The 10,907-nt window shown below is 44.5% G+C and overlaps 1 protein-coding gene across 10 annotated transcripts in view; it reads left to right on the top strand.

The window, feature by feature from the left end:
* Window positions 1–10,907, top strand: part of Pdzd2 (PDZ domain containing 2) — a 386,879-nt gene that overhangs the window by 315,789 nt on the left and 60,183 nt on the right. For all 10 annotated transcript variants that reach the window (XM_031360288.1, XM_031360287.1, XM_031360296.1 and 7 more), the window contains one exon: window positions 9,713–9,824. In XM_031360288.1, the coding sequence (XP_031216148.1) occupies window positions 9,713–9,824 (112 nt within the window). The remainder of the gene's footprint in view (window positions 1–9,712; window positions 9,825–10,907) is intronic.

Genomic DNA, 10,907 nt, shown 5'->3' with positions numbered 1-10,907 from the left:
TGAGGGTTTCTGAGCTGTGTACACTTCCTATGCTCTGCATGGACCAAAGCATGCAGGGATAACAAACTGGCCTCTCCATGTCTGCTGCTTCCGCTTTAGTCCCAAGCCATTCTCTTGGGAAAGCAATGGTCCAGCAGTGTGGTAGAGTTTTTATAATTTCTGTATGCCTGGCTCCTTGCTACTTGGTGCTGATTAAATTATGAGTGTGTGTGTGTGTGTGTGTGTGTGTGTGCGCGCATTAGTATGTGTGTGTTGTATATCTGTGTGTGTCTGTGCATGCATATGTATCTGATGTCTGTGTGTCTGTGTATGTGTATGTACATGCATGTGTGTGTGTATGTGCATACATGTGTGTCAGTTATGTGTCTGTGTATGTATGTACATGCATGTGTGTCTGTTATGTGTCTATGTATGTATGTGCATGCATTTGTGTGTATGTCTGTGTGTATGAGTCTGTGCCTATATATCTGTATGTGTATGTCTGTATGTGTGTCTGTGCATGCATTTTTGTGTGTGTCTATGTGTGTGTGTGCATACATTTGTGTGTGCCTGTATGTATGTGTATGTGTCTGATTTTGTATGTCTGTATGTGTGTCTGTGCATGCATTTTTGTGTGTGTCTGTGTGTGTGCATACATTTGTGTGTGCCTATGTGTATGTGTATGTGTCTGATTTTGTATGTCTGTGTGTGTGGATGTGTGTGTATGTGTGTCTGTGTGTCTGTGTGTTGTTGCTTTGATTCCCTCTATATGAATGGTTATTCATTTCCAGCCCTGGCCTCTCTGATGGCCATCTGGTTCTCTTTCAGTCACTCACACATCTGCCCCAGAGATTTGGAAAATGGGCTTCATTTAGCAGCCTAAAAAACATGTTCTAGTGACTGAAGCATGAAAGGAAAGTCACGTTGTTCTGTCCTGTGGATCCCAACCAGTGGGTGCACCAACCCAGTTTCCTGGGGACGAGAGCTGAGCTCTGCTCTGCACCTAGCTTCCCAGGGAGGGGGGCGGGGGAAGCTGACCTGTGCTCCGTCACATCTGCAGATTCCTCTTGCTTTTTTTCTTTCTTTACTGTTGGAAACAGTGAAAAGCCCAGTGTGGACTGAGAGTGACCATTCTTCCTGGAGTCTTCCTTGGGACCAGATATGCTTGTGCGGTGGGAAAGTTGGAGATAAAAGTCATGCTGTTTGTTTGTGGGGCTGCAGGAGCCAAATGTTAGATGAGTCACAGTGCGTTTAAGGAGATCTCTTAAGTGCTTTGAACAGCAGCTACAGCACATCAGTAAATAATAGACTTTAGCATGGGCCCAAGGGACCAATTCCTGGGTGACACTGAGTAGCTTCCTCTGCTCCCACAAATAAAATCTTGGCACCCATGGATTGTGTCTTATTCAAAAATAATGCTTTTTTTGCAGTGACAAGAAATGCCAATGCAATAATGATAATCAAGTGAGTGCCAGCTAACCCAAGTCCCTTCACAGATTGTATCCTAAGAAAATTAAGAATCAATTGAAAGTAATTGCCATCTAAATTTAAATTTTATTGACCTTTTAAGTTTTTTGTTTTGATTTGATTTGTTAATTAATGGCCTTCTTTGTTTTCTTTGTTTTGGTCCATCTTAGCTAATAAGATTCTTGATGTGGTGGTCAGAAAAAAGAGATGGTTTTTCTAATATCTGTGCACTAGACTGCTTCCCGGTGAAATACTTCGGCTTCTTCAGTTCCAACAACATCGGATGTGTTAGTCTCATGTGTTCTATACTTTCCAGTGGCATGTCAATGAGCTAATAACTGCATCACATTATTAGTCCTGTACCCTTGAGATTTAAATGAGGGACAAACTCTAACCTATAGATGGTGTTTGTTCCAGATAAAATCTTGTTCCTGGGACTTAGTTTTTTCCCAGGATGATTTCAAGAACTATTAAAATGTCTGACATGTCTTTGCTTCGTTTTGAAAGTGTTTTCTTCAGAAGTCAAGTGATCTGGGGTCAGAGGCGATTTTGACTCTCACTAAAGGTAGCACAGCTGGGTGTTGGTAACCCAGCTGTAGGTTTCAGGGGTGTAGGATTCAGTCCCAGGTCAGGGCTTTCTCGTTTTATCAGTCCCCTTTCCCTCCCTAAGCCCTATGGTGCAGAAGGGCTTAGAGAGATGGACACACTTCAGACTTGCATTCTCTTCCCTTAGATTGGCACTAGAATAGTTCTTCCCTTAGATTGGCACTGGAGCACCCCCTAACCCCTCAGTCCAAACTTCTTCTCACTATTGTTCAGTCATTCTCTCAGAGCTCATCTTCAAAGAAAATGTCCCCTCTTCCAGTAGCTAATCCTCACGTCTTCTTTGGGTTTTTCTTTTCTACCACACTGCCACAGTTTGTTCCTAGGTTCTTGGTGTTGAGCACAAGTCTGCCTGGTTCTGGCTGCATGTTTCAGGAGTTCACTTGCAATGACCACCGCCTTCTTAGCTGTTAGGTCTGCAGTAATTTGATAGCATCCTCAGCTGCAAGATATGTGATCACACTGTGAACCCCGAGATTATGCTATTTACTGGAAAGACCTGGTTTTAGTTGTGGTATGGCTCGGCCTTAGCACACACCTTTAATTCAAGAGCTTTCTGCTTGAATATTGTAAATAGGATTAAATAAAGTCAACTATAGGTCAAGAGGTGGAACAAGCCACCTGTTGACAAGAAATGAACATAGGATTATTAAGAGAAAAACAGAGAGAGAAAGAGAAAGCCAGGAGAATGGAGGGAAACACCACAGGAAGTAGAAGGAAGGGACACTCTGTTTGAAGGAGGGTTTTTTGGTTTTTGGGTTTTTTGTTTGTTTGTTTTTTGGTTTTTTGGGGGTTTTTTGTTTTGTTTTTTTGGGGTTTTTTTTTTTTTTTTTGAGATTGCCTGAGAGATGGGCATTGCTTCTGGGACACCAGCTGGGGAAGAACTAGCAGGTTTTCACCCCAGCGGCTGATTGAACGATTGAGGTTTTGTTCAGACACAGCAAGCCCCACCCCCATATTCAGTCCCCAAACATGGCAGCTTCTCTTTAGACTCCTACTCTGTCTCCACTTATCTTCAAATTAAACCTGGTAACTTTCTGTGGATGGGAGACTAAGATGAGCCTAGAGCTGGTCACTTGTGTGCCACTGTGAGCCATCAAGTCTAGAGATACCCTGAAGGCTACCTTGGGAGGGGGAGCCTGAACTGTGTGTGTTTTGTTTTGTTCTTACAACTACACCTTCCCTCCACCACCCTTGAGATCCCCATTAGGTCCCTGCTAGTATATTCACTGAGTCCTCACGTTAACCCTAGACAACTGGTAGAAACTAATCGTATCCCTTTCAAAGTAAACGCAGTTATTTCTGCCTCTGTAATGAAGGGATGGCCTCAGACAACAGCACTCTATTAATGTATCATGGGCACAATAACCCACAGTATATTGCACACGTTTCCTATGTGTGTGGTTATCTGTTGAGAGGGACAGGTTCCATACTGCTGATTAAAAGGTATATATTCCTAAGGTGACATGCACACTAATGAACCTCCCTCCCTTTTGTCTGGTAGGCACCTGAGAAGCTTCTGTTTTCCTCCCATCTATCTCAGGAGAATTGGGGGGCGGGGGAGGACACAGAAGAACCGAGGACCCTACAGCTCCGTCCAGCTTCCTTCCAAGCCGCTTCCCTTTGATGTAGGGCAGTGGGGTATTCCAGAGGCCATTCTGTATTGCTGCCTTATGGGTCTTTCAGCACTGTGCGAGCTATCCAGTGACTCCAGCTCACACCAAGTTTGATTTAGTCATCTCTTGCCCTTAGGAATCTCCCCCAGAATCAGCCCACAGTAGACACCTGCAACTATAACTTTGCCAGGTGAATCTGTCCCCCTGCTCGGCCCTTCCCTTAGGGCTCAGGACCATAGGGCCCAATGGGCAGTTTGAGCTTGGGGGTGGGGTCTCTATGCAAAGTGGCTGGCTGCTCAGCTTTCTCTAGTTCTCATTTAGGATTCAGCAAGGTCAGATCTTTTCCCTCACATCTGATTGCTGATTGATGTCCAGAGTGGTCTCATGTTCATTCATTTGTCTTCTTTCTTCTCTCCCTCCCCCTCATTTTCCCTTCCCCAGCTGGTTAGTATGGCTTTAAAGGGGAAGCCTACCTCCTTAGCTCAGAGATCTACATAGCTTAATGCTCTCCTGTAGCTCCATATCTCAGATGCTCACAGGAGTTGGCATATGTCACTAATAAAGTGCCGTAATCAGGATGTGTGCTCCGTGGCTGGGTTCTCTGTCCACCTCCATTCCTGCAAAACCTGAAGCTAAAACTGCTTTTTCACTAAGAGAGAATTTCACAGATTGTAGGATAGATGAGGATCTGGAAAGTTCTATTAGATTCAAAGAGTATAATAGCATTGCCTTGCACAAATTAGAAACTGCTCATGATTGTAAACCCTATTAACTGCTGTACTGAACTGAGGCCTTCCAGAAGAACTTCAGGCTAATTTTCTTCTAGAACAGCTACAAATACCATTTTCAGAGAAGGCTCCTTTGTTCTGCGAATCTGGAGGAGTGAATGGGCCCAGCACAAGGATTCTCTTAGCGCAGGCATTTCCAGACTATTGTCTATTACACAGGAGTAAGGGGAGAGGCTCATTGTCATCAAAAGTACACTTTGTACACTGCTTCCTGCTAGAATCTGCAGCTAATATGTCCCCACAGCCCGCTTCCTGTTCACTGAGTTCTGAGCCCTAGAATGTGACAAACCAGTTTTCTGTTAGGGGAGGAAATGGTCCTATTGAAACAGAACCATTTTGCTTTGGTTTAAGGAAAGCCTGTGTTGGAATAGCCCCTGTGTATTGGGAGGGAGGGTCTGATGAGAGGTACTTCAACTTTTATAGAACCTTGCCACCTCTGCACCAGGCTACTTACTATGAATGGACCTTCAGAAGGGCAGCTTGGCCCTTAGGTCTTTCTCCATGGGAGTGAGTGACACCAGGTATTGACTCCGCAACACTGGGTTCTCCTGTCTCTGCCTAGGGAATGCTAGGATTGTAGGTGCGTACCACCACACCCAGCAAGGTTTTCTTTATACGACCAGCCCTGTAGCATCCTGTTATAGTAACATGAAGGGGACTCACATACCTATGCTAACACTTCCAAGAAGTTCTGACATAAGTCCTCACACCTGTCTTCATCTCAATGGTATGGCCTTTAATGTGCTTTGTGGTGTATCTAGAACCATTCTTGTTTTAGCCATAGTTAACTGTAAGATTTCTTTGGCGTAAGAAATCTCACAACTGGGGCTGGAGAGATGGCTCAGTGGTTGGGAGCACTGACTGCTCTTCCAGAGGTCCTGAGTTCAAGTCTCAGCAACTACAGGGTGGCTAACAACTATGTGCAGTGGGATCTGGTGCCCTCTTCTGGTATGAGTGAGAGAGACAGACAGTGTACTCACATACATTAAATAAATAAAGAATGAATCTCACAACTTGTGAGTCCTAGAAGCTAAATATCATTTCATTCTTTGTTGTGTTGGGAGATTAAGGGGAGGGGGCGTAGAGAAAACATTGTCCTTGAGGCCTTGACTGACCTCTGTTTTAAATCCACCCCTCAGTTTCTGCAAATGAATGCTCATTGCATTTTCCTTGGCATCTCCAGAATTTAGCTATGATTTAGCGCATGTGGTCTCCTGTAACTCAGGACTGGTTTCATATTCATCCATTGAATGCGACCTGGAAGTCTTGAACGGTATAAGCCAACCAGTATTATTTAAGAGTCTCTGTTTTCTTTCCTCGTCTATCAGATGAGCATTACTGTTTATCTTGGAATGCATATTTGCTGGAAAAATGAAATGGTGAAAAAACAAAAATTCATGGTGAGTGAGCCACACACTTGTACATACTTGTCAATAATTGCTTTAGCTATAGTATCTTAGGACAGAAGAAGCAGTATCCTGGTGTCTTAGTTAGGGTTCTACTGCTGTGAACAGACTCCATGACCAAGACAACTATAAGGACAACATTTAATTGGGGCTGACTTACAGGTTCAGAGGTTCAGTCCATTATCATCAAGGTGGGAACATAGCAGCATCCAGACAGGCATGGCACACAGGAGGAGCTGAGAGTTCTACATTCATCTGAAGGCTGCTAGGAGGAGACTGGCTTCCAGGAGGCTAGGATGAGGCTCTTAAAGCCCACACCCACAGTGACCTACCTTCTAATAGTGCCCCTCTCTGGGCCGGGCATATACAAACCATCTCACATAGTAAATATAAAGCTGGGAATTGAGGAGATGGGGTATCTGCCATGGCCGGGCAGCTGTGGAAAGGTCCTGCTCATGGACTCAAGAGTCTGTGTCATTTCAAGAACCACTCTGCTTCTGTGAAAGGCATAGGGCTGGACTGGGATGATGGAGGAAAACAGAAAAAAAAAGGTGTTCCTAGCTCCAGAAACAGGGCCTTGGGTGTCTTTCCTTCTTGGCATAAGCCTCTCTGCCCAGCTGGCTGTTGCTTATGGTCTTGGCCCCCATCCAGTCAATAGCCCCAAAGCCACCAGGGATTTGGCAGACAGAGAGCACCTTTTCCTTTCTTTCTTTCTTTCTTTCTTTCTTTCTTTCTTTCTTTCTTTCTTTTTAACAATTTATTTATTTATTTGTTTTATGTATATGAGTACACTGAAGGTTGTGAGCCTTCATGTGTTGTTGGGAATTGAATTTAGAACCTCTGCTCGCTCTTGTCAGCCCTGCTCACTCAGGTCCAAAGATTTATTTATTATTATAAATAAGTACACTGTAGCTGTCTTCAGACACACCAGAAGAGGGTGTCAGATCTCATTACAGGTGGTTATGAGCCACCATGTGGTTGCTGGGATTTGAACTCGGGACCTTCTGAAGAACAGTCAATGCTCTTACCTGCTGAGCCATCTCGCCAGCCCATCTTTTTCTTTAAGTGAGCTACGAGCCTATGCCTACCTCTGGGAAGTGCTGTTCACGGTGGAGTTGCCTCTTTCCATGACGTTCTTCAGATCTCTGAATGAGTCCTGTTTGCATGGTTCTTGGTCTCCTATAGTCTAGATGGTTCTTGTTGTTGTTTGGTTTTGTTTTTTTTTATTTGTTTTATTTTTAAAAAGCTAGATTTATTTATTTTCTTTTCTAAGGGTGATTTTTCTTTTGTGATTTGTTACTGTTTACCTTTTATTATTCATTATTAATATTATTATTATTAATTGTTAGTGTATTTTGAGAAAGTCTTCCTTTTTTTAAATTTATTTTATTTACATGAGTACACTGTAGCTGTCTTCGGACACACCAGAAAAGAGTGTCAGATCCCATTACAGATGGTTATGAGCCATGTGGTTGCTGGGATTTGAACTCAGGACCTCTGGAAGAGCAGTCAATGTTCTTAACTGCTGAGCCGTCTCTCCAGCCCTAGATGGTTCTTTTTACTGGGTTTTCACTGAGGCCAGGAGAACCTGTAAAATAACTCTAAGGATTCCCTTGGTGATCTAACCCTGGACACCCACCAGTCCCTGACGTTGTAAATGAGTGAGCCAAATTTGTTATTGCTGTTCACCATGACAGGATTCATTTTCCTTCCCAATGCCCCCTCCAGAACTTTGCCCACGTCTCTTTATTCTTGGATCCTTTATTCCTCATTCTTATCTGAGAAGATACGTTATCATAAAGAAGGGAATTTTCAGACTCACAGATAATATATAAAGCTGATATAAATAATCACCTCATAAAAGACAACTCATTTGGGATATAGCTCTAAGTGCTTTTTATAGTTTACACACTGGATTAGATATACACATGTCCTTTGCAGCTTTGTGTACAATTCTTAGCATGAAGCTTATCTATTTTAATATGAGGCTTTTTCCCCCTAGTATTAAAATTACCTCAAAAGGAAAATAAAATTCCAAAGAGGAGCATTTTATTTGATATAGTTAAGAAGTTTTAAATTTATCCCTCCTTGAATTTAGTGGGGGATGTAAATTTCTTGTAGGTGTGCATACATGTGCATGAAGGTGGGCTTACACATGTGTGTATACTTGCAGGCTTACACATGTGTGCATGCTTACAGGCTCACACATGTGTGTATACTTGTAGAGGCCAGAGGTTGACATCGGGTGTCTTCCTCAATAGAGCTCCACCTTATTTTTTTTTCAGGATTTATTTTTATTCTTATGTACCTGTCATATGAGTGTGTATATACAGAGGCCAGAAGAGGCACTGGGTTCACTGGATCTGGGGTTACAGGCTATTGTGAAAACACAAGTGTAGGTGCTAGGAATGAAACTCAGGTCCTCCTGAGGAGTGGGAAGTCCCTTGACTTTTGAGTGGTTTCTCCAGCCCATTCCCATGAATTTTTAAGACACTGTCTCTCAAAAAGCTCCAAAGACCTGCCCATCTCTGCATACCCCTACCCTCGCTCGCATCCCTAGCCCCTGCCTCCTCCTCTTTTATGCTGGACTTGGACCACCACTCTCAGCTCTTACAGGGGTGCTGGGGATCTGAACTCAAGTCCTGGGGCTTGTATGAGAGGTCCTTTACTGGCTGAGCCATCTCTCTAGTACCCCTGCTCCCTACCATTTTTAACTAGCACTCTCAAATACCCAAGTCTCCCATTCCATTCTACCAGAGTACATTTTAGTGTGGTTGGCATCTCTGGGACACCTGACACCATGACCTTTGGGACAGTCTTCCCAAAGGAGTCACTTCCTGGAATCAGATGCCAAACACAGCCTACAGACATTTGAGCTGACTGACACTTACACAGAAGCTGAACAGTTCAGAATCAGGAGTGTGGCACACAGAACAGCATGGGTCGACTGAAAGAAATATACTCGCCTAGCACATGAAGCACGGAACATTTCAGTCATTGGTGGGCTATGTTCGCCACGGTGAGCCCCAGAACATTAGAGCAGCGCTGAAAAGTTCCAGCTTAGTGGCATTGCAGTGCAACGCATATTGATACTGACATAAGCCTGTACCACTAGATATAAACACCCAGCATATGTCTTTATATACAGCCCATAGTACCTGACAATAAAGGACCATATTACTCATTTGCATATTTTCTATACTACACTTTTTATCCTCGTTTTAGAGCATCAATCTCAGATCCACCTGCCACTGACTCCCAAGGGCTGGGTTAAAGGCCCGCCCCACCACTGCCCAGCTAGAGTTAGCTTCTTATCTTAAAAGGTGAAAGCTCTTGACTATCCACAGCACCCAGCCCCCATCCCCAGTGATTGAGCTAGATCATCTAAGTCTTCCTCACCGTGTACTCTTTGGTGTTTCCATAATGACAAAAATTGCCCTAACACCACATTTCCAGAGCATATCACTGTCTGTCGTGGACATAAACCGATGTCTTAGAAACAGGTTTGGATTTCTGATTTATCTATCGCAATTTTCATCATACAGAAATCCCTGAGACATAAGCCAGGAGAGCTGGACTCTCAGTCCAGCCTCACCTCTGACTACTCTGGGGTGCCCTTGACCACGTTACTCTCGGGTAAAATGGGAATAGAAACAGCCTGGGGTCCTTTCCAGTTTGAAACCTCCCCGGTAGAGCTTGCCCATTCCTTGCACACTGGTGATCTGAAGGGTGGGACTTTGATCCAGTGAGGCTTTTCTCTCACATGACATCTGTATCGCTGCTTCTCCAGTCTGTCTGAGGTAACTCCTTGGAGGCCTCTCCTCTCCTATCAGCTCTTTGCTCTGCCTTCTAGATGCCCGGGTCAGAAGAATCCCAGGACGTAGGCAGCTCTGAGGAATCCAAAGGGAACTTGGAAAGCCCCAAACAGGGCAACAGCAAGATGAAACTCAAGAGCCGACTCTCAGGTAAGTGGGACCCCTCCCTGCCTGTGGAGAATGAGTCAGGCTTGTAGCCTGGGGGAAAAGGGAGAGGGGAGGGAGGGGGGAGGAGGAGGACTCCATTAACAGGAAGAACACTCTGGGGAGAGAGCAGTGCTATGTTCAGTCTGGCCATCAGCTTTCGATGATTCCCAAGCTGGCCTGAACTCACAGTCCTCCCACATCATCCTAAGTAGAGAGTTAACAGACTTGCACCTAGGGAGATGAGCCCCTTTATCTCCTTAAAAACCTCAGAACTATTTTTCCATCAGGGAGGCAGGCCCTGGAAGAGCAGCTCCTCCGTTAAGCCTAGCTGCGCAAAGGACTTTTTTTTTTGGAACCATTACAAAGTGCATGTCAGCATGTGTGTGTCTGTTGAGACCTCAATTTCCTGAATGTTTGGTTCATTTATTTTGATGAGGTTTCAGGTGACCCTTTCAGGGTTGACTCTCAAGTGGCCCATATTCTCAACAGACACATGCCCCTCCCCCGAAAAATCCTCAGCCAACTAGAACAAGTGGCAAAGGATTTTATCTCACATCAAGTTTGCATCTCAGCTTAAGCAGGAGAAATCTCGAAAGAGGTTGCAGCTTTCAGAACTGGTAGAGTCCATGATCTACACACCCTGGGTATTTCCTAGACTGCCTGGCCTGTGCTCTGAAGGAGACAGCAGAGGACACACAGAACTCTGAGAGGTCCTTGGCACTTCTGTTTTGTTGGATACTTTGTCTCCCTCAAAAAAAAAAAATTTATGATGGTGTTCATAACGAAAATACATTCTGGGAACTGAGGAGATGGCTCAGTGGGTCAAGAACTAAGTTCAGATCCTCAGAACCCATGTAAGGCCAGGTATGGCACACCTCTGTAACCCTAGCACTGGGCAGAGACAGCTGAAGTCCCCAGGGCTTACTGGCTGGCCAGTCTATCTGAAACAGCAAACTCAGAGTTTAGTAAGAGACCCGAACCTAAAACAGAGGTGAAGGCCAAAAGGCAAGAAGACTCTGGGTTTTCAGGAAACATGGAAGAGGCTCGGAGAGTTGGAGCAGGAGCTGAAGGACTCTTGTGATCTCT

Source organism: Mastomys coucha, unplaced genomic scaffold (assembly GCF_008632895.1).
Source record: "Mastomys coucha isolate ucsf_1 unplaced genomic scaffold, UCSF_Mcou_1 pScaffold8, whole genome shotgun sequence".
Taxonomy (NCBI): domain Eukaryota; kingdom Metazoa; phylum Chordata; class Mammalia; order Rodentia; family Muridae; genus Mastomys; species Mastomys coucha.
Note: the sequence above shows the minus strand (reverse complement) of the source record. Positions and strands in the feature narration are given on the sequence as shown.